General features: G+C 47.7%; 2 protein-coding genes across 2 annotated transcripts in view; one reads left to right on the forward strand and one right to left on the reverse strand.

Annotated features, from left to right (window-relative positions):
• LOC146784314 (E3 SUMO-protein ligase KIAA1586-like) overlaps nucleotides 1-17,408 on the forward strand; it is a 30,293-nt gene extending 12,885 nt beyond the window's left edge. Inside the window, 2 exon segments of the mRNA XM_085635103.1 lie at nucleotides 15,133-15,541; nucleotides 15,544-17,408. Coding sequence (XP_085491229.1) covers nucleotides 15,133-15,541; nucleotides 15,544-17,408 — 2,274 coding nt within the window.
• Nucleotides 1-18,151, reverse strand: part of MRPS24 (mitochondrial ribosomal protein S24) — a 74,871-nt gene extending 56,720 nt beyond the window's left edge. The window contains exon 1 of the mRNA XM_085635853.1: nucleotides 18,004-18,151. Within this exon, the coding sequence (XP_085491979.1) occupies nucleotides 18,004-18,030 (27 nt within the window). The 5' untranslated portion in view covers nucleotides 18,031-18,151. The remainder of the gene's footprint in view (nucleotides 1-18,003) is intronic.
• Nucleotides 18,152-24,507: the final 6,356 nt, after the last annotated feature.

Raw genomic sequence — 24,507 nt, forward strand, 5'->3', positions numbered from 1 at the left:
AAGCCTACAAGACGTCTGCATGAATGCATCAGTCTACTTATGTAATTCTTTATGTCTAGTGGTGCTTAAATATCACTGCAGGAAAAAACAAAGCCACTCACAACTAGGGCTCCCAGTTATATGGTTTATATTTTTGTCATTTCCATCTGTATTTATCCATATTTAGTTCTTTGCTAATTTTACCTGTATTTATCCATTTTTATTTTAGGTTTTGTGGAAAAATGAAGCTAAAATGCGTATCTTTCTGCATTTATTTAACCAGTTAACGTGCACTTGTGCCTGATCGCCTGACAGGTTTCAATGATATATACACACTCACATGGTAAAATATGCACTTGTAAGAAATTATGTAAATTTTAGTATCATGGTTGTGCAAATCTACTGTTGTTTAAGGCTCTTTACTAAAATCCCTATATTTGCTTAATCCCCTTGCCTGTCAATCCGCACAGCTATTGTCCTGGCAATCATGAGTGACAGCATATGGAATAACTAAAAAACAAAACAATTTCCGTTTTTATCCACATTTTAAAATAGTTACAGACAGGAAAATAAATGGTTTTCGGTGTATATTTAGCTGTAAAAATCTGAAAACTGGGAGCCTTACTTGCAACCTATCAAAAACCCTGATGGATAATCGGACCATGATACTTTACTGAAAACATATCATTTTAGAGCCAACATATTTATCTAATATTTCTATCTTCAATCCCAACATACACCACTCCCCAAGATTCAGAAACTAATAAATGTGGATGATGGAGTGGTTGTACTGTGAGGGACCATCAGAATGGCATACTAATAAGGTTTTGGAAAGAGGTCTGCTGTGCGCACTCTGCCAGTTTGTGCTCGATAGCGCGCTAACATATTAGCCCTGATGATGCTGTGCATCGCGAGGGCATGTAGGAAAAGAGAATGCAAGCATGGTCCTCAAAATGGAAACAAAAGGGGCCATAACAGCCCAATGGACCAAACACAAAGCAAATCCCTCCCTCCCTCCCCCCCCCCCCCCCCCAGCTCTTCAGTTTGTCATGCAGCCTAGTAAGTGTCCCAGATTTTTGGGCCGGGATTCAATTCATCATGGGATACACATAAGTTGGAAATGGTGCGCTGCCTCCAGGCTCGCTGAACCAGAGACGGGAAGATGTCTGAAGAAGAGAGAGTATTGATCTAAGCACCGGTCCAGGGATAGCAGTTTGTCATTTTTCTCATCCTGTGTTGCCTTAATAGGCGTTGCAGAGCTACACAGGTAATTTGACAGCTCAGACCTCGTTCTGGTAATCTTCCTAAGAATTTCTGAACTTTTTTGTACCGATTTAGTGATGGTAGCAATTTAGTTTCCTTGGATTATTGTCAACGCTATTGATGTCAGAGTGTGACCACCAAAGCCCTCATTGGGCACAATTGGAGTCCGATTCCAAGTAGGTCGGTTTCACCACATGTTTTTTCCCGCGTGGGAGAACCAGAGCAGTACTTCTGCAAAGTAAAATCTCATGAGACTTTGGCTACAGCCAGGCCTCATTGTCAGTCTTTTTCTGACAGGGGGATATAAAGCCCCCCACTGCTAGAAAATACCCTCCACTTCCATCCACTCCTTCGCTTACACCCTACCTCACTGAGAGAACCCTGCATACATATACCACCTACTCAGAGAAAGAGTAGAATTAATGAATTGGAACCCCCCCATAACATTTTGGAATCCATTTGGCTTTAAGATTGGGAACTAAATAAATCTGTCCCACACAGCAATTTCCCATTACGTGGGGTTTAACTGGCAATTGTACTGGGCAGATTTACCAAACGTTAACAGTACAGTCGCATCTGATTTTACAGTGCTTCCCAGTACTCTGCAACTCTCAATGAGAGGCTTATAGTCTTGTTTCAAACAGTAATCAAAACGTTGCTGGGGGGGGGGTTCCATGTCTGATGAACATTGGTGCTGAGCATCTCCCCATAACCATATTGCAGACCCGTTTTGGAGGAGAGGGGCACCGTACAGGATATGAAGGTATGCCGATATTCATTGCCCTTCATAGACCATTGCCGCCAGAAAATGTCCAGTTGAGGAGTGGTCCGATAGTCAAGGCACAATTTAATTTGTGCTTATTCTGGCTGGCTTTCTATTCCTCATCTTCTGTCATCATTTTGCTAAAAGTTTTCAAAAACGTTTCATTTCTACCTTGATGTGCAGCCCGCTATTTGGCAAAGATAAATTCCTAATAAGTACTCTAGACACTTATGAAATTCTAATCCTTGCAATGGTGGATCACGGTCTTGATTTCTTCTGTGGTTCAAGAGCAGCATTTTTATCAGTTTGGGTACCATGAAATTAGCGTACATTGTATGCACTACCAATACTTACCGGTACAGGGAACGCTAATCCACCACCATCAGTAAATATTGTCCATCTTGAAGACTCATAAGTCAAAGCCCATTTTTAGGTCTTGCCTTCAGAGAGATTTTAGCTATTTTTTCTTTTTTTTGTTTAATTCTTTAAATTGATGTTTTAAACATGAGACAAAATACAGGTACAACGCATATGTCAGCAGTGCCATCACTGTAATCATCATTAGTCTGTCAACAGCACGGACAGCAATGCAGATCAAGAAACTATTGAGGGGGTGGGACTTCATCTGTAGTGGGGAAACTTAAATGCTTAGTGGGCTAGTGTGGGTTCATTCGCCCTGCCCACATGGTAACAAGTCAGAGTGTCGGTGTCCTCCACGGATTCTGCAATTCTGCCAGCGCCTGTGAGGGTGTGTGTGTTGCTGCTGAAAGAGACAGGGGGAAGGGGTTTTAACACGGGTTGAAATAGGAACTTTTGCTTAACTCTGGTCACTAATGCACGCTCTCCGCGTCCCCACCGTGTATGTTCATTGTCTGTTGACATACAAAGCGCCTCTCCATTTGCCTTGCGCTCCCAGAGTGCTCATGAGGGGTGCTGGCACAGCCTCCCACCATCCATGCATGCATGCCAATCCCAGGCGAAGTCATGCCCTCGCGACCATCTCATCTGCCTCTTCCGCAGTAGCCAAGTGTTCGGCGACAGAGTGTTGGCCCTTTTGGAAGTCTTCGAGGACAGCATCCCAAATGGCAGCGAGCTGGATTTTGCGTAGCAATGATGTGTCTTCCCTACGCAGCGGGGTGCCTTTGACTTGTGCCCAGACCAGCAGGGAAAAGGTCAAGGCCACCACGGGGGGTATTCTGATAGTTTCCACCTCTTATTGACCAAGCGCTTAGCCGTTAGCAACCCAAGGTCAATGAATCTTGATGTCGCTTTGTGTCTATTTGATCTGCAGAGTAAGTCCAAGATGCATGCTTCCCAAGTGTGTACTACCGTGCACCCAGTGCACTTGACCAGTTGGGTAGTGACGTGCCGCCAGTAATCAGTAAGTGAGCTCCAAAACATGTGTAGGAGGTCTGCGTCCACCGAACATTGAGGGCATAGGGCATCTGTTCGCATAAAATACCTGGTGATTGTGGTGGGGATCAAGTATTTCTGGGAACAAGGATTGGTCCCTCCAGTATGGGGACCCATTCCTGATCTGTACATGGGTGGTTCAGGTGTGCGTCCCAATGGCATCTCAGGGGTGCAAGAGATTGTGCAGTGTGGTTACGCAAAGAGCTGGCAAACCATTTTTTTGAGATGCCGTCCTAAGTCCAGGACGTAAATATATTGGACCGGGAGGTGCATTGGTGGCTCCTCCGATACGTCTCCTCACATGGATCTCAGCACTTCTAGCCGTGATGTATACAAGATGAACTGACCCCGTGGTAGCTAGCAGTCCCCTACTAAGGTGCACACCGCCACTGTAAAAGTTGCCCAAAGTGCATACACATGCATCGTGCCAAGTAGAAAGTTCTGCTCAGGAGGTGACCTGGCTGCCCTTCGGAAAACCCAGGAGTGGCAATGCGAGTGCGTACGGTATGGTAGAGCGTGTAAGGTGCAGGCTGCAGCAGAGCGTCTATAAGCAACATTGAGCAACAACAACAGGATGGAAAAGCTAATAAATTGACGAGAGGGACCATGCCGGCGAGTGTGGCAGTGTAATCAAGGGTCAATCCACCTGCCCATTTAGCCACCAACTGGAGCTGCGCAGCGAAATAAATGTGTCCATATTTGGCATGGGGAGTCCCCCTTGGTAATAGGGCAAGTATAGTTTGGAAAGAGCAACTAGACATCTGGAGCCACTCCATATGAATTCCTACATGGCACTCTCAAAGGAGCGAAAAATAGGGGCCTAGATATACAGCTGCAGATTCGGTAGGACCACCAACTTGAGTAGGGGTATGGGGCCCATGACAGTCAATGGCAGCCCGCACCAGAAAAGCATTTGAGACTTAACTGCAGTGATTGTCCGTGTAAGGCTCCCCTCAAGCAGATCGGCGGGTTGATGGTATATCCGTATACCTAGGTATCTAAAAGACAGTGGGTTGGTTGCCACTGCACCAGGGTGCCATTAATGACAAGTGAGGGATCGGAATAGAAAGGGATGAACGGATACAGACAGGATTTGGCCCAGTTTACTTTCAGGCCAGAGAAGGCAGCAAAATCATTAAGTATCCAAGCTAACGCAGTGGGTGCTTCCCTCATAACCCGGATGTACAAGAGAAGATGACCTGCATATAGAGAGACTGTGTGTAACCCCCAATCTGCACCACTCACTCCGTTAGCTATAGAGCCACTTTCAGTAGCCAAGGAGAATAGCAAGGGTGACAGCGGGCATCCCTGCCGGGTGCCTCTGCCTACGAGTACTGGGTCTGATATGTATGAACCGGTCTTCACTTTAGCTGACAGCAAGGTGTACAACAAGCTCACAAGGAGGAGAAAACGAGTTCGGAGGCGATAGCGCGGTAGGGCATCAAACAAGATTCTCCACTCAAGCGTGTCGAAGGCCTTCTCGAGGTCGCACACCAGGCACCCCAAGTAGGGCCATTACTACGCCAAGTATTTGGATAACCAGAAGAAACAACGCAGGTTAAGGGACATGTTGCGAGATGGTACAAACCCATTCTGATCAGCATGGACCAGAGTGGGCACCAATGGTGCCAGCCGGTCTGCCCTGGCCAAAATCTTAGTCGGTGTTGAGAAGTGCCAGTGGGCGGTAGGAGCCCAGAGCAGTGGGCTTAGGCAAAGATACAAGCAAGGCCTCGCGTAATGAGCTTGGGAGGGAGGAGGCCGAAAGGGATGCTTCGTAAAGAGCAAGCAAGTGAGGTGCCAATGTAGGAGCGTATGCCTTATAATATTCAGCTGGCAGCCCATCTGGTCCAGGCACTTTGCCCGTGGCCAGAGCTCTGATGGTTTCAGGGACCTCAAACAGCATAATAGGTTCGTCTTGCTCGGCCCGCTGTTCAGGGGTTACAACGGGGAAGCGAAAAATCAGCAATCCCATCCGGGCTGATGCTAGCAGCCGACTCATATAATAGAGTGTAGTGTCGAACGAGATCGCCGTGTATTTCATACTGGATATGCAGGAGCTGTCCCGACGAGGACTGCAAGCAAAAGAGTTGTCGAGGCTGTTCGTGCTGTATCAGCTACGATAATAAGCGCCATGCTTGGTCTACCGCCGCGTGTGTACGGGCAGAGTGTGCAGAATAATTCAGACACCGTAGACGCTCCAGTAGCTCAGCATGCTCACGCCTCATGTCCGCCAATTGGCAGGTGTACTCTGAAATCAGTTACTTAGTCTCAAGCCAAAGAAGCATAGGTTCAATACGTGCAATGTCGCTGTTTAGCTGCCTGTGGATGCTCCAGCCTAGATCTAAACAGTACCCCCCAATCGTGGCTTTCAAAACAACCTATTCTACCCCCTTATTAGTGGCGGTATTGGCGTGCTCTTCAAAAAGTCTGCTGTGGCAGTTTCTATTGAGTTGCGGAAGGACGGGTCTTCAAGCGCCGCAGGCTGCAGACACCACATGGGAATAGCCGGTGTACTACGTTCCCAGGCTATTTGGAGAAGTTGAGGATTGTGGTCCGAATGCGTGCGTCCCAGATAGTCCGTGAGGCGGATCACAGCAGCGAAACTGAGCCACGATACGATCAATACAGATGTGGAGTTTGTGTGGGGAAGAATAAAAGGAATAAACCCACGCAATAGGATTCAGGGTGCACCAGATGTCCACAAGCTGCCAGTGAAGAAGCCAGTCGCTCAGCGCTTGAGCATTGGACATAGCAATTGTGAGGGGGAGGAAGGACCTGTCCAGAGTTGTGTCTAATACAGAGTTAAAGTCTCCCCCTATAAGCCAAGGGATGCCACTCCACCATGCCAGACAATGTGTGTAAGAAGGTTGTTTGGTCTGTATTGGGGGCATACACAGTTCCCAGAAGCACACGCTGCCCATCAAGGCGGCCAAGAACCAGCACATACAAGCCGTCCACCTCAACTTTATCTAGTGCGAAGGGGATTCCCGGTTTCACCTCAGTCAATACTCCCTTGGCATATGAAGACTATTCCGTGGTAAACACTTGACCCCGCCACCGTCGCTGAAATTTGCGGGCCTTGGCTAACGTTAGGTGTGTTTCCAGTTGCGTAGCAGGGGGGGCACAGATTTGGGGGCGGCAGAGTCCACCTGCCCCACGCTCTTACCGGAAGCAGTCACAGGCAGCAAATGCAGGATCGCCAGCACCCCGACCCCGGCTCTTACCTGTGGGCGTCGCTGGGCTGTAAACGCAGGGACCGACACAGGCGGCAAAAGGTCTAGCTATGCCACTGTGTGTTTCCTGCAATAGCGTAAACTGGGACAACCTGCGCCCCAAGGTAAGAGTACATGACATATCCGCATGAAGGCGTGTGCATGCCCCTCACATTCTAGGAAACAATATTAGAGGATGTCATGTGTAGGGTGGGTTGGAGACGTGCATGTGGCTATGTAGCGCAGCGTGGCGGGGGGGGACGTACAATGTTCCCTGGCGACAGCATGCAGGAAGGGGCAGTGCCTGCAGTAAAATGCAGTACATTTAGATGGGGAGGGTCCAAGCAATGAACGTTATGAGGGCAGAGGTACAACATGTGCCTGCCCAAACTAGTGACAATGCGATGGAGTATCTACCGGCCAATAGTGCCGGCAAGAGAGAACAAGGAACTCCTGGGGGGACAAAGGTCGGGCATGGCTATGCCCCATGTGTCCATGTTAATGAACCTCCATTGCCATAGGTAGTGGACATTGGTGTGTCTGTAAGGTCCATGGAAACTTCTCTAGAATGACAACATGGCAGGCAGGCGCGAGCAGCGTCTCCAGCGGTGCATGAGGCGACATATCTGTGGCAGCAAAGCAACGCATGTGACTACAGGATCGGCTCAGAGTCCGTGCTCTAAATTAAATCATCAGAGGTCTGGGGAGTTACCTCCCGGGGCCGCGTGTCTGCCCCAGAGGGCCACTTGGCAGAGGAGCCATCATCACTAAGAGACTTCACTTAGGATGTTTCAGAATCCAGAATTTGCGCGCGCCTCCTGGAGGCAGTTTGCAGGGCCCATCGTCTTTCCAATATGAACTGCTCCAGATACGGTGCAGAGTGCAGCTGCGAGGAGGGGTGGCTTTCTCCACGCCACCTCTTGCAGCTGTTCCCACGAATTGTAGCTTTAGGCACGGGTTCCCTTCGCTCAGAACATGGCGCCGTCCGGTCACTGGTCTCCAGCCAGGTCCAAAGTCTTCCGCAGCGTCAAAGAATAGCGTGTTGCCATCCGCCTCTACATGCAACTTGGCAAGGAATAGGAGGGAGTATCTGATGTTCAGGTCACAGAGGTGCTTTTTGACATCGAGGAATGCGCCCCTCTGCACGTCTAGAGTGTAATCGGGAAAGAATAGGACAGTAGCATTGCCCACCTTCACTTCCCCCAGCTTGGGCACTTCTCTGAGGATGAAGTCACAATCTCTGTAGTTGAATAATCAAAGTATAAAGGGCCGCAGGTTCGCACCTGGGGGCGGACGGCAGGTCGGTACCCAGGGGGCCCATTCAACAGCAAAGAAATGAGAGAGTGTTCCGTCTGGGAGCAGATCACAAAGCCATGTTTCATTATAAGACAAGGTATCCGTGCCTTCAACACCCTCTGCTGTCTCACCACCCAAACGTTGTTCCTTCTGGAGCGGCCTTCTGCGTCTTCCACTCTGTGCTCTAGCAAGTGGACCCAGTCTATCAGATCTTGCTCAGTGTGGATGTTTCACAAGTGGCGAGCTGAGATTCGGCTAGGGTGCGCTCAACTTTTTGCACCTTGTCTGCCAGCTTGCGAGGATCAGCATGCAACAGGGTGAAGTCTGCAGTGACCTTGGGAATCCTTCCCTGAAGAGAGGCGCAGGTCTGCTCAAGAGAGGTACAGATTTTTTTATACTGCCTGGACGACAGTGTCTAGTTTGGAGCCTAGGATGGCTGAGGTAAAGGGCTCAGGCATCGTTTGGTCCCCAACAGGCTGGTCCATGGCCGACAAGGAGACCGATGATGTTTGCTGCACTCCCGAGTGCAGCCTGCCCATGACAGCACCGTCAGGCAACCCAGCCCAGCAGGTGCCTCTTTGACAGTTGCCCCAGAGGGACGTCCCAGACCCGCGCGCAAGAGGTAATGACAGCTAAGCGACGTGGGCGCTGTATTGCATCCACCGAGTGTCACATCAGAAAGTCCCAGTAGAGAGCCACCGAGCACCTCAGTGTGGCCCGCTCAGCATCCACCACAGACACGCGCAGTCGTCCAACCAGTCACCACTCAACGCCAAGCAGCACACCGGCTCCCAGGAGCGATGACAGAGCAGCAAGACGGGTCCAGTCGGAGTCACGGGGGAGGTTTCCCCCAGGGGTAGCTAGAGTCGACTCCCGACAGGCCAGCGTCTCCAAACCCCTCAGCACCGCCATCACGGCTCTAGTTTCCTGCCAAGATTCATAAGGTCTCTTCACTCCAGTGTTCAAGTCTATCCTTATTAGCATCTCAATAGGTAAAAACTGATTTCTGAAACTGCATTTAGCACAACAGCCATTTATGCTGCAGACCCTTTCTTCCGACTACTAATCTCCAATGTAAACCGTTTGTGAACCCTGACAGGCTCATATCCAGTGTATGGACTACAAAAGGCACATTGCCGCCTGCTTTCTGGGACTAAAAGAACAAATGATAGTCCTTGTTCTGAACCAGCTATGACAGGCAATTAGATGATCTTTCGAAATCATTTTCAACTCGAACCTTATTTGCAGATAAGGGACTAAAGACTGAAGGCAATTAAGAGGACTTTTCTAGGTCTTGCTGAATCAATAGTGGAGAACAGTTTATCAATGGTATATCAGGTCCATACTATTTTAGTATTTTGAATAAGGTAATGCAGTTACCCCTTCATACTCTCGACTCTGCAAGGCTAGCGAAACAGAACATTCAAGTCCAACTCCAGCATATGGTATAGTGAAGAAATCACGGATAGAATGTCAAACAGTAACACCATAAATAAGCTAAACACAGGGTCTGATTTTTAAAAAAGATGCTAGTGCTAAATTAAAGGAGGGTAGTATGTAAGGTTACCACCTGGTACGTATTATACCAGCATAACCAATATTTGTATGTCCTGCAGGTACAAAAATTAGCAAAATTACCTAAATCCAGTGTTAGAAGTGGGGGGGAACGGAAGGGCACGGCGTGCCCCTACTTTTAAAAATTATGTTAGTCCGTTCCCCTACTTCTTGATTTTAAAAAAGCGTACCGGGACGGCCCTAATTTAATATGACACCTTTATTATCCAGCCTGTGTGGTCCACCGTGCACATCGACGAAGGCCTCTGCAGCGCGCCCGACCTCCTCCCTTTCCCCTCTGTGTCTAGGGGCCTGCAAAGTGATACTGAAAGGGGCCATCAGTTTAGCATAGCTGGAAAACGGCTGCTCTGAGCCTGTGATTCACACCTCAGGCTGCTCTGAGCCTGTGATTCACACCTCATTCAGTGAGGACGCTGGCCTGCCTGCCCCCACTGTGACCAATACAATGGTCACATCAGGATACTTTGGTGTCTCCCTCCCTTCCCCGCTCATGCAGACTGACGGACGCCACCTGGGAAAGAAGAAAAGGGCTTCACTGAGGACTTTGTGACTGTGAATCTGCTCTCCAGCCAGCCAGAACTGAAACGCTGTCTCACTAGCCTCTCCTGGAAGTTGTTCTCCGTGCCTGCCCAGAGGTCACCAGCCTCTCCTTTACAGCTCTGCTCTTTTCTCTGTGCCGGAGCCTGCAAGAGGAGCCTGGACTGCCTCTGAAGTTGAACTCCACAAAAATCAAGTAAGTTGGGAAAATAAAATACAGGAGCATTTTTTAAACGGGAAATGTCGAATGTCTTATCTGCTGTTTTTTATGTTTTCTGTTATAGCGCCCAACACAAACTTTCTGCTCTGTAATGAGGGCGGGCTGCACTTAAAGCACAGAAGAGATCAGCACACACCCTTCTATTCATCACGTCTAAAATGGGAAGGCAACATGTGATTATTTAAGTTTTAAAATGAATTCACATTAAAATACATTTTCAAAGTCCGATATGTTTCCAATCACAGAATGTCCCCAATACGCTTAAAAGTGGAAGCACAGGCCATTTGTCTCCGAGCCATGGAGTTTCTGTCATCAGCACTTCTCCTATTTTCCACAGGACCAGTTCAAACATGAATAGCAAAATATCCTAGTTTGCAAATGTTTTCTGAATAATTATGATCCTGGCATATTTGACACATAACACATCTGCTACATAACCTGACAATTTTAACTTACAAATTGTTTGTAGCTCAAACGGATCAAAAGTTACAAAAAATGTGACTTGTGTTGCTGCGAAGTGGACAGGCCTTCGCAAATGTTGCACCCTAAGTGCGCCGTGTATGCGCAGACATGGGTCCTGGACTTACTGTCCCAAAAGCAGCTAAAGTCAGAAAGCCGGTAGCGAGAGCTCAAAAGAAATATTATCAGTAGTCCGGTAAGGAGAGATTAGTAGTTTCTCGGATCTACTTTAAAGTGAAGGATCAATAAAGAGCTGCGACAGGTTTTCTTTTCCTGAGTCTTATGCCAATGGAACAGTAAAATGTATAAACTATTTAACTGTGTCGGTTGTGCACAATACCCTTTCTCACCATGGCTGGTGATGCTTGAGAGTAGTTTAGCGTAATGCTAGAGCTGAACTAGAGCGTAAAAAGCGAGTAAGGGTGCCTTTTTTTTTTTAGGAGGATTTGCAGTCTGGGTGTTGCTACTCCCAAGATAATTTTGAAAAAAAAACTATAGGGTCAAATACTGCATTTTATTTTCAACACCCCATTTTTACACAAATTCTCTCAAAAGCCATTACTGTGCCAAGACAACATACCCAGGAGTTGACCACATTTTTTTTCAAGATGCACAATATGTTCCTCCCATAAGTAAATATTTACCTCCACTTTGCCAAGGCCTGTGTTTTGTCCTGCTTGCTCACATGTTATCTCACTCAGGCTCACTACCCCCATTATTCATTCTCATTCACTTTCCTTTTTACTCAAAATTGCTCACTTGCACTCACTCTTCAACATTCAGTATCACATTCTCACTCTCACTCAGTCTCACCACTTTTTCCTACTCTGATTACCTCATTCTAACTTACAGTTTCACTTACTCTACGTGACTCCTTCTCACTCACTTTCTCTCACTTTCATCGACATACACTCTTTCACTCATGCTCAGTTACATTCAGGCACTCAATCATTCACACCCACATTTACTTACTCGCACTCATTCTTCTTTGCAGGACACTTGAATACATATGTGCTATACTATGTTTGAGCATCCAGCTGGCTGACATGAATACGAATTATTTATCTCACTTGTAAAGCGCACTCTCACCTAACAGGTATCCTGGCGCTGACAATCAAGAGTGCACAATTTGTGGATAAGAAGGAGCCCTTGTGGGTTTCCGTGAGTCAGATCAGATTCTCTTGAAGAGTTCTTTTGTCTCTGAGCCCTGCTTAACACATGTGTACAGGAGGAGCCCTATATTCATGTCCTCAATGTTTGAGACAAAAAATACTCATTGATTTCTGAACGAGAGTAAAAGCGTTAAGGTAACATGTCGTTCCTGCTTATATTTTGCATGCTTTACATAATCCTGCATTCCCTATGAGTATTTGCTTTTCCCAGAATGTTGTTACTTTTTTTCAGGCACTGCCTAATTTGAAATGAGTCACATCCAGGTGCTTATAATGGGGCAGAATTGGGTTGTAGCTGAAGATAGTGCGAGTTTCACTCAGTGGGGCAGAAGGGTGTTCGGTGGGGATAGGATGTGGCATTATGGCCAGAGCTACCAAATTTGGAACTGGGGAACCTGTTCAGCCTTCATGCCTTGTCCATCAGACCACTTCTGAGGGAGCAACCATGATAGACTTTAGAAGGCCCCACTAGACCTTAGAAGCCCTGGTCTCTTAGCACCAGCAGGTGAACCCTACCGGTGTCCAGTTGAGTAAACTTGAAGCCCTGTCCACCACAATCCATACCGAAGTTCACCACCAGTCTTGCAGGCAGGTCTACAAAGCAGCACACCCTAGAGCAGCAGTGGCTTTGTCACGGAGGTCACTGGACCATTGAGGCCAGTCCACCTCACGCATTGGTGCCTTCATAGGCCTTGTTCCAGTAGTACTAATGCAACTCACCAGGGATTTGCAATGCAGGATTTGCATGCACACCAGACTAAGGAGCATGTTTTCAAGGGCCTTGTGTCATGCTTGCACCTTCCAATGTGGTACATGCACAATGCAAAGCTCGAAGTCATATTTTAAAAGCCACGTAAAACCACTTTGCATGTCTTTGAACGGCTTCATAGATATGGAGTACTGCAACCCAGCACAAACTGCTGCATTGCCTTACTGTGTGCACGGGAGGAGTTGCGGTAGGTGTTGCATGGGAGACTGGTTTTGTAACTGGGGACTGTTTTTGCAGCAATGCTGCGAAATTGGCCCCCAGTAACAAAACCAGCAGAACTGTGCAGCATAATGACTCACTCTTAAAAACTCATGAATCACTGCAGAGTTCCTTGTAAACCGCAGTAGTTTTCCTGCAATAATAAAAGTCTCCCACACAACTCCCACGGTTTTTGACGCATTCATAGATTTCCAAGGACTTGTAATCCTGGGAATGCAGCAAAATCTTGCGCTGCCCCAGAGGAGGCATAACTAGGAGAAATATCTTTATTTCTCCTTGTTTTTTCCTCTTTCAAACTGTGCTTTATTCTGCAGCCCACATAGAAAGATGAAAAAGCCTCTCAAGATTGTTTTGGTACAGGAAGGTGCCCCTTCCTGCACAAAAACAATCCTGCATGCAAAGGAGGCACCCTTGCACCATGGGGCAAGTGTGCCTGCGTTGAAGCTAGGCTGTCGAAATGGCGCCAGTGCAGGGGGAAAAGACCGGAATGCACCATATTGGATAAATACAGCACATTCCCGCCCTTTCCCTGTGACGCAGGGCAGCGCAGCAAAGTAACTTGCTGTGCTGCCCTGCGCAACTATTCCCATAAATATGTCCCTAAGCTCACAAACTTCATTGTCTCTCTGCTTCATACACAAGCACTTTTAGCATGTGCTGCCTGCTTTGGGGCCACTGCAATTATGCAGCAATGGAGGACAACATTATGTTGCAGTGTTGACTAAATTATGCAGCAAAAAAGACTGCAGTGTTATGTAGTACATTTTCTGATACATTATTATTTTGACATTTTTACACATACTCTGGAAAGCTTTCGCCTCATTAATTCCAGTGTAACATGCAAATGCAGCGGTGAGAAAGGTGACCAGTCAACCTTTGCACACGGCCTTCCACTTCACAGCAACACAATTCACGTTGTTTAGTAACTTTTGATCCGTTTGAGCTACAATTCTTTTTTTGTTAAAACCATCAGATTATGCGGGAGATGTATCATGTGGAAAAATACGGCAGAGCAATTATGTGGAAAACATCTGCAAACTAGGATATTTTACCATTCATGTTTGAACATCTAATGCTGGCCTCGTGCATGCTGCGTGAAGCACATAAAAAAAACATAGGACTACAACTTTGCTTTGCTCGAGTGTCACTGAATGACGTAGTCAACAGTGCCCCCAGCACAGAAAACACTGACAGTGAGGTACAAGTGGTAATAAAATGTAACTATTATGCACACACTGCCTCAGATAACTAAAATGCATTATGCCAGAACGTATCAACTTATTATGTTCCATGTCTTGTTTACCAGCTGCTATAAGATGTGTACTGCAGTAAGACATCTAGGGGGTTGACTTGGCCATTCAAGAAGGCCCAACTTTATGGGAAGGTGCAGGAATGGGCAGCAGAGCTCAATAGTTAGAACAGTGGTCTTTAAACCAGGGTTTACTGGCGTCTAACAGTTTTTTTGTCCCTGAACTTAGTTATGGGACAATGTAAAATTGCGCAGTTCCCATTCTGTAGATACCAGTGCAAAATTATCATTATTTTCTAGCAAATTCATGCTAACTTTTATTTAACATTCCCTTCTTTATTTGAAAGATTTCTCAGATCGTGCAGTTGCAGACACTCACCAGAAACCGGATGAGGGTGTTTCTGTTCTCAAACCAGAAAGACAGGTCATCATCAAACCACGGCACTGCAAGGCCATAGAGGGATCAGGTTTACTGCTAGATCGGAGGCAAATCAGTGTCACTGCATAGGCCGCAAAGCACAGTTGTTACAGAATCGCGGAAGTAGGGGTGCTTCCTAAATCTCTTCCGCCTGCCACATAAATTGCTGCTTCCCCAGAAGCTTCGCAGTATTCGACTTTCTTCAATCCAACGTCAAGTTTTAAAGAGGTAAAGAGCCTCAGCCAGGTTCTGAGACTATTCAATCTATTCCCTCACATTTATTTATTACAAACAATGTAGCATTTAATTCCCCCATTATTCCATTGCATAAATGCATGTAAAAATATTTTTCAAGTAAATGCCTTAAGTGTGGGCTGACACATTTTAATTTACACCATAGTTTTCATTGTCAAACGGCTAATATTCAATACAGTGTTTACCGTGGGATTAAAAAATGACATGGACTCTTTCTTAAATTGTCTTGTGGAAAATACCAATTTGTACCGACAGCCAGCATTTAAAATAAATCATGAGTTATGGTACAGTGCTTATTTTAAAATGTATGTATTTACACAATTATTTATGCAGATGCTTCAGTGGCTGCAGAAGAAAAATGCTCCAGCCACATCTCGCGAAACACGCAAGTCCCCAGGCTCCAGTTCGGAAGGACCAATGGCAAATGCAAATCAGGGTTTTGAAAGGCAAACAAGTGAAAGTGGCAGGATGCCCGAAAAGAGGAGAAGAGTCGATTCTGAAGACGAAGTATTGTTAGATGGCTGTGGCACTAACGACAGTCACATACTCCTCCAAGGAAATGTGGTGGAGAGTGTGGATCAAATTGATCACCCAGCCTGCTGGTCTTCGGAACAAATTGAAATCAAACGTACAGAGTATCCATGGCTCTTATTTTCCAAAGGCAAGCTTGGATGTAAAGTGTGCAGGAAGGTAAATCTTAAAACAGAAACAAGTCAAGGTGTGCATCTTTCCATGGAATGGGAGATTGCTTGGTCATCCCATATGGCCCTTCTAAAGACAAGCAGTTAATTTCTCTGCGGAAAAAAATATTTCGTCATAAGAATAGCTCCTGTCATCTTAAGGCACTAGCTATTTTAGAACAGAGGGCCCGTGAAAGTATTCCACAGTACAATTTGAAAATGCAAATGAAAGTACAGGAAGAGACATGCCGTGTATCCAGAACTGCATACAAAATAGGCAAACATGAGCGCCCTTTTTCTGATATGCCGTTAGATATTGATGTTCAAAAGATGAATGGTGCAGACTTGGGCAGAGTCTTGCATTCAGATCACAGCTGCGCTAAAATAATAGACCATATTGCTGCTACAATGAAGTCAAGGCTGATTGATTGTATCTTGCAGAATGAATCAAAAATAAGCCTCATGATAGATGAATCTACCACAGTTAGTAAATTGACCACACTAATTATCTGTGTAAGAGCATGTATTGATAAACACAATGAGCCACTGACCTTTTTCTTAGACCTTGTTGAGTTGCCAAGCACAGCAGCAGATATAATCTTAGATACCTTACTTGCATGCTTAGAGAGACACGGTTTTACTGATGAGTATTTAAAAAGTCATTTGGTTCAGCTTGTAACAGATGGTGCTTCCAATATGATAGGTAGGAAATCCGGTGTGGCAACTCTTCTGAAACTGAAATATCCACAGTTGAGTGTATGGCACTGTGCTAACCACAAGCTGGAGCTTGCTGTGGGTGATGTTTGTAAAGAAGTCGCAGGCATTAATCAGCTCAAAGTTTTTTTTGATAAACTATATACCACCTACCATGCCTCTCCGAAAAATCAGAGAGAGCTTGGGGAATGTGCTCTGGAGGTAGAAGTAAGACTTCTGGCAATTGGAAAGGTGCTAGATGTACGTTGGGTGTCCTCAAGTGAAAGATCTGTGAGAGTTGTTTGGAATAACTACAAAGCACTTAGTAAACATTTCATGGAATCTTCCGAAGACTCAACGAGGAGTGACATTGAGCAGAGGAAATATGCTGGTTTAAACCGTTTATTAACCTCCCTGGTGTTTGTTGAAAATATGGGCATTTTACATGATGCTCTCACAGAATTGAGTGACCTATCCAGAAGGCTGCAGCGGCGTGATATGACCATATATGAGGCCGATCGTTCAATACAGATGCAGATTTTAGTGTTTGAATCAATGGCTGATTCACCTGGGCCCTTTGCTACAACTGCATTAGATGCTGCTGAACGGATGCAGTTTGCTGGTGTAGGACTGCAACAGAACAAAGGCTGTGTTAGCATCAATAGGGCATAGTTCTTTAGGAGCTTAGCAAATAACCTGCGAAAAAGGATGACAATGTCTAATGCATCAAATGTTTCTAGATGCACAACCACAAACAATGATGAAATAGAATACAAAGAGTTAGTACATAGAATGAAACTCCAACAACCAGTTTATTGGCCAGATCCAGTAGACATCTTATACGGTGAGGGTGAATTACAAAACCTTTGTAGCAGGTTGCATGTATTTGATACCGGGCAGTACATCCTTGGTTTCAGAGAGTACAAACAAAATAAAAATTGCATCCCTGAAAGCCTGAAACCATTAATGCACATTATAAACACCTTTTGTACCTCAACTGCTGAATGTGAACGGGGCTTTAGTGTAATAAATGATGTGCTCACACCACTGCGGAACAGAATATCAATCAATCGTCTGTCTTCTATAATGTTCATACATATCGTGGGGCCACCTGTCATAGAATTTAAACCTGAATTTTATGTTCAGAAATGGTTAGAAAAAGGGAGGAGAAGTGCAGATGAAAGAAACTGCATGGCTTATGATTCCACTTATAAGCGTATTTGGAATATTCTGTGATTGGAAATATGTCCCACATTGTAAATGAATTAAATATAAACAACATATATTAAACCTCAAATAAACATGTTTATTGAGTCTTTGAATTAAATAACGTTATAAGCTGTAACTGGTCAGTGAAATGCCAAACGTTCAAAAATTGGTATGTTTTGCTATTTCTAGCCACACCCCCGACTCCTCCCACTAATCCAATCCTTGGGTTATTCCCGCCCCCTGAGTCTCCGCCCACAGTTCCCCTACTTTTTTTTCCCCACTTCGACCACTGCCTAAATCCAGTATTTTTTCCGCTTATCGGTACAAACTTTAAACAGTAAATCTAAAAAGAAACCACAAATGTGTTACTTAACGACCGAAATGGATAATTAAATGGTAAAAATTAATACAGACCATGCCACAATGTTCTACTTCTGAATCCTGTCCGGGTCTTTGCAGAATGTTTAAACGTGAACAGACGGCTGGCAACCCTAGCGGTATGTAATTAAACTTTACAAATCCCCACCGTGACTGGGAACCAATGTGCCCAACTCCCCCCCCCGCCCCCAAACAAATGGGTTCAGATATCTCTGCACCCGGCAAGCAACAGTATTTTACTTACACCAATTGTCCGTGTATTCAGCATCATGCCTGTAGCTGTTCTTGGAACAAATGTCACTCACTTATTCTGTCATTGTAGTATTTCCGGGTCGCAAACACAAAAGAACCAATCCCGCAGCTAAACATATTTCAAGAATAGTCTGAGAGTGGGCGGCACTGCTGATATACAAGGTAGCCTATGATTGGCTTAACTGGAAGATCAGCCAATCGTAGTGCGCCATGCATAATTCCGACTTGCAATCTGATTGGCTGTGGGATCTTCGCATGTGCCTTGCTTTCACGATCTATTCTCTAAGATCACAGCGGTACCTGTGACTCCAGGCTTTGCAGAAGACCATTTGGAAATTAGTTAGGCGCTGACCTGCTGTCAGTGGAAACGTGATTCTGGCAGTGTCTGCCGTCTTAAGTTTGCTTAAGTTTGCGCCGCCTGCCGTTTTGAATAGTGTGGCTGACGAGGGAGGAGGAGGAAGAAGAGCAGCAGCAGCGCGGGTAGAGCTCAGTTGGGTTATGGGGGAGAAGGGCAAGAAATCAGGCCTTTGCCACAATTAACACGCTACACACAGTTCTATTGGTTATGTGTAAATTTATTACTCATGTTTTTTTAACTAAAGTCCCAGTGTTGTCAAATTTTTAGACCGTTCCAAGCCCAAAGCTGTCCCAGTTCAAGCCCAAATTCAGCCCAACGCACTCCAGTATCCGTCCAAAAAACAGCCCTAAATTGTAACCCCTAAATGTAAATTGTAGTTTCTATACAATATGTGTACAATGGGGGAGGAGGTTCAATGAGCACCTATACACAATTGCAATAATACCCACATTCTATTGTTAACTGTGGTGAGTTAGCGTGCCAACCTTTGACGCTGCCGCACACACCGGCAATATCCGGCCCCGCGCTTGCGCCAGAGCGCACAGTTGAAATAAACAGGGCGTGACCGCGCTATGCAGTCCGTCACCAACTCTAGTAGTGTGTAGGCGTCCCATTATTCACGCTGCACGTCTGCCAAGCACGCACGGCCCACGAGGCCCCTCAAGGCTCCACATGTAACACTGGCGACGAGGAGTGAAACAACCCACGCTCTTAGGCACCCTGAGGGTTGCTGCAGCAGGTCCCCAACAGTGTGCAGTCCATGCTGAGGACCACCATCAAGCAGGCCTGACCCCTCTGGCGACACCACGAGGTAGGAGGCCTCTCACATGCCCTCAAGGAGTGCCTGACAAGGGGGCAGCACGACACGCCAACGGTGAAGAATTGCGCACGACACACAAGGGAGGCACCCAGGCAGTTTCACATGTGGCAGAGGTCACCCATGCGCCTCAAGCCTGTGCCTACAGGAGTGCCCGCGCAGGACCATTGCGGTACCATACTCTAGCCCATACGCCAATCCATTCCTTTGGGCACGACTCCCTCGCTCTGACACACAAACACCCCATTAGCCAGTATTATGGGAGACCAGGGAGAGGAGGCGCAACCACCAGTGAGGGCTGCCACACAACACCCTCTGTCAGGAGTTCTAACTCCTTTTAGCGAATCGACAGATCCCTCCACGGCCTTGCCGAGATGGCAGGTCTGGCTCAGCCGCCTGGAGAATTACTTCATCGCCACCAGGGAGATGGACTACTTCTACACTACGCGGAAAAGGGAGTCGCCGTCAAGACTGAACGTGCCGATGCCGTCGGGATCCGGGACAGGACCAACAAGCCAAGAGATCGTCCACCGCCAACCCCGAAATGTCAATGTGGGTACTGTGGTTATGAGGAACACCCCTCGCAGTCATGTCCAGCACAAGGGAAGACATGCACCAACTGTGGCATCGTGAACCACTTAGCCTCAGTGTGCAGAAGGAAAACACAGCGTAAAGAAGACAAACCGCGCAAGCCTATGCGGAGAATGGTCCGTCAACTGTCGAGCGTCTCGCTATCCTCGCCAGGAAGGAAGGTGACGAGCGCAACCGCCTACCAAGCAGATGACACCTCATCAGATAAGGAGAGATGTACCTAGTCTCTTTCACCCAAGCCCTGAAAAGGCGGCGACGTCCCCAACCCCGATGCACGGTGCTGATAGCAGGCTCAGAAGTCAATGCAGTGATAGATACGGGAGCATCAGTCACCGTCATGGGTATTGAACAATACAACAAATTGAAGCCAAAGCCAGAGCTGCGACCCTCAAAGACAAAAATCTTCGCCTATGGGAGTGATTTGCCGTTGCCCCTCCGAGGCAACATGACCGTGCCTGTGCGGTCAGAAGACACAGATCACGGTGGACATCCATGTCATCAACCAAGAGGTGAAAGCCTACTGAGCATGAGTCATGCAGCAGAAGACCTGGGACTGGTGACATTTGCCAGAAGCGTGCAGGACGACCAGTCCAAAGAACTACTCAATCAGTTCAAGGATCTGTTCGAGGTACAGGGACGGATAAAGAGAGCCCCAATCAAATTGCACATAGACCCAACCGTCATGCCGACGGCCCTGAGGCACCGGAGAATTCCTTTCCACCTCCGACCTCTGGTGGAAGAAGAGCTGCAGAAGCTAGAAGACCAAGGGGTCATAAAAAAGATCTCAGGGCCCACGCCATGGGTGTCCCCCATGCTGATTACAGAAAAGCCTCGCCAACCAGGGGAAAATAAGACTCTGCATTGACATGCGCCTTCCCAACAAGGCCATTCGACGTGAACGCCACATCACGCTGACTACGGACGACATTGTGGCTGATCTGAATGGGTCCAGGTGGTTTTCGTAATTAGACCTGAATGCGGGCTATCATCAGCTGGTGCTGGCAAAGGAGAGCCAGTACATAACCACTTTCAGCACGCACCCAGGACTCAGAAGGTACAAGCGCCTGAATTTCAGCATATCTTCAGCCGCCGAAATCTTCCAGAATGCAGTCAAAGAAATCCTGGTTGGGCGACCGGGCATGCTAAACATGAGTGACGATATCCTCATCCACTCACAGACAGCCCAGGAACACTACCGACACTTGAGAGCCATGCTGAAAAGGCTCCAGGACCATAGGGTCACACTACATCAGGAGAAGTGTCTCCTGTTACAACAACGAATAGAGGGGCATATTCTCAAGGATTTATCCCCGAGTTATCAGCACTTTATCGCAGCCAAAGTCGCGATAAATGAATCGCCCCATTCACAAGCTGGTGTTAACAGCCCATATCACCAGTTTACCTGCGATAGCAGTCGCAAAAAACATCGCCGCAGATGACCCGGCAACTAACGCTAATGATATGCAGAGTAGGGGTTCCTGTGCAAAAGCCGCAACAACACCACTCCACAACGTTCTCAACGACCAGCCAGATCAGCGATAAGGTCACAAAACATGCGATAAGGTGCGTTAGCTGCAGGATTTTAACACCTGCTCTAACCCAGGGTAAAGTCGGACAACTGGCACCAGACAAGGGAGCACAGCCCAGAGCCACCAATGAAGAACAGATGCCCTGGAGCAACTGATCATGCAGCCCGAAACCCCAAATGGGCAACAACACCCACTGCCACCACCCCCACGACCTCCCCACACCCCCCTGCCCTCCCGAGGGCCCTACCCCGGGCACACCCCCCCCCTTGGACAAAGATATTGTACATCAACTCTAGAGAAACATGAACCAAACAATTTGCATGAAGTCGCACAATCACAACACCTAATATACATGTGTGGTCAGAAAAAGGGAAATCATACATTCATCTTAGAATATCCAAATAATTAGTTTATTACAGAATAAACCCAAAACAACAATTCTGAAGAGTCATAGTGGGTCTTCTCAGGCCATTCTGTAAGTCACAGCCTGCAAGACAAAAATCTAGATAAGGTGTGTCATGCGCTTATCAAAGTACAGAGAGAGCGAACGAGAGATAGAGAGAAAGAGAGAGAGGGAGAGATAGACAGAGAGAAAGGGGGAGAGAGAAAGAGAGGGAGAGAGTGCCAACACTGCGGACCCAGGCCTCACTGCTCGCTGCCACCGGTGTGTCTCCAACCACGTGCCGGTATACACTGCAGTCCCCCAGGTCCCTTATCTGATACAGTTTCCAGAGACATGAATGGCAGAGTTCTTACAGTTGCACAGGACATCATCGCTTGCCCGCCCGCCCCGGCGCACACAGGCTGCTGCACCCCAACCCCTCCCGCCACCCAGCAGTGATTGCCCGCCCCTGCGCAACCAGGCCTCACTGCTCACCTTTCGCCACCGGCGTGTCTCCAAGAGGGCTCACCACATGCCGGTGCAAGCTCCAAGCCCAGGACCGCGGCCATGGCACCCTCCATATCATGCAGCCCCGCACCGCGGGCCACCATATCACACACTTGATTCTGGGTCTTGATTTCGCCATGGCAGAGATCACATCAGTGTACAAGGCATCATCGCAGGCTGCACACCCGCTCAGCTCTTGAGGTGCCACTAACTTTGTGAACCGCAAGGCAACGCCACGTGGCGGTAGGCCTGCACTGCCTGCTGGCTCAGGCCTACACTGCGGTCCAGAAGGGCTCACACAAATCCTTACCAGCCCGGCGCATCATCGCAGGCTGCACACCCGCTCGGCACTTTAGGTGCCCCTACCTCAGTGCACTGAAAGACACTGTCCCGTGGTGGTGTGCCTGCTGCAGTGTATCCGGTGCCACCAAGTCTGTGCACCGCAAGTCATGGACCCTTTATGATTGAGTCTCGTGGTGCGGCGCCATCATGTCACCCCAGGCACTGGGCAATGTGAGGTGGTAGGGCCCTAGGCCCTCATGCATGAATGATAACCACACGGAAACACCCAGTTAGTGGAAATGGCGTCCAGCACGTGCGCTTGGTACTTTTTATTGGCAGGGTCACATGTCCTTTGACGCCTGTCCTGGATGGGTGTGGTGTGGGTGTAAACCAGCCGTGAGGGAGTGGCTGTGGCATGCTGACAACTAGACCTGTGAGCAGCAGATCCCTACAGGGAAGACCTGGGACATGTAGCGTTGTCGTCCCCCCCCTGTGAGCGTAAGCGGAGTGGGATGGCCTGGCGTATGCCAGTCCAGCGTAAGGGTGTGAACAACGACCCTGGTTGTTATGTTTGAATTCTTAGTGCTTTTGCTCGTTCTCAATTCTATATGATGTAAGTTAGATGTTCTGATTGGAATGTGTTTAGGTCATTATAGAATGTATCTTTTGAGGATTTGGAGTCAGTTACTTGTGATGAGGAGAACTGTTTGTATGCTGGTCAGCTCTTCGACTTATTAAAGGATATTACTACTATTGGTGATCCTGCATCGTTATTACACTGGGGCTCTGGACGTGGTTCTGTCCTGGGCTGGACAAGGAAGTAACTAATGCGTGTGTCTCCGTTGTAGTGTCAGCGCCACACAGACCGCAATCGGCAATGTGCCACCCTGTGACCCATGTCCCACAACATGAGCAACGTGGACGTAAGGGAGAATCACTGACCCTACATTCACCCATACTTCCACACTCGAAAGATCATAGACATGACACATCTGTGTGAATATGAATGTTTATTGCACATTCAGTGGAGTGTTGAAGCTGGAGCAGTACAGGGCCATGTAAACCCCACTTCACATTGTTGGCCCGTGGAGGGCCAGCCAGAGTTCTTTAGGGAACGACAAATACATCAGAAGAGGAAGAGTTCAGTCTGCAGTATGATAGCTGTGTCATTGGTGACCGAACAGAATATGGCAGTCCATGTCGAGGTCCAAGGTGAGTGTTGCAGAGTGTAACGGGGGACAGTGAAAGGTGATGATGCAGAGGGCAGAACCAAGCAGAAACAGGCCATATGGCGGAGATGAATGCTACTGCATCCTTCTAAACACCAAGGCAGATTCTTCCCCATCTTCGTCCGCTGCTGTTTCATGTGCCTCACATGTGGGTTGTGGTGTTCGGTCTCCAGCCCTGTGTGGCAGTGACACCTCGGGGACCAGAGGTGGAATGTCTGCTGCACTGTGTGGCACTGACACATCAGGGGCCGGAGCTGTGGATGGAGTGGTAGCAGCAGCAGGCATCCGCGTCAGACCTTGTGGCAGCAATGCCATGAGGAGGGTGTTTAGGGTATTGAGGGACCCAGCTACCTCTCACTGGTGTGCAGCCGTGGCAGCCGCTCTTTCTGCCTGCGTCTGCTACATGTTCTCCATGATCCTCCGCATGTGTCCCAACTCGTGGGCGAGATCGCTGGAGCCACTCTGACTAGACAGTCGTTCTTGTCTCAGAGTCAGGACTCAAGCGATGTCAGCCATGGTTCGTTGGAGAGCATGGAGTGGACTGTGGGTGTCCGTTAGGGACTATGAGTGGTCCCTGATGGGACTTAGACACCCACGTATGGCGTCTAGTTTGGCTGCCATGCAGTCCAACCCCACCTGCACCTGTTCAGCCAGCTTCTCCTGGCACCCCAACACACGGCGTTGGAAGGCCATGTGTTTGTCGTGGGGGTCCAGGGAGGCAGCCGTGGTGGTGGGTGCTGCCTGCTGTGTGTTCTGTGCAGGGGGTGGGTTCTCCTCGTAGCAGCTGGGTTGCCCTGCTCC

This window comes from Triturus cristatus, chromosome 11, assembly GCF_964204655.1.
Source record: "Triturus cristatus chromosome 11, aTriCri1.1, whole genome shotgun sequence".
Taxonomy (NCBI): domain Eukaryota; kingdom Metazoa; phylum Chordata; class Amphibia; order Caudata; family Salamandridae; genus Triturus; species Triturus cristatus.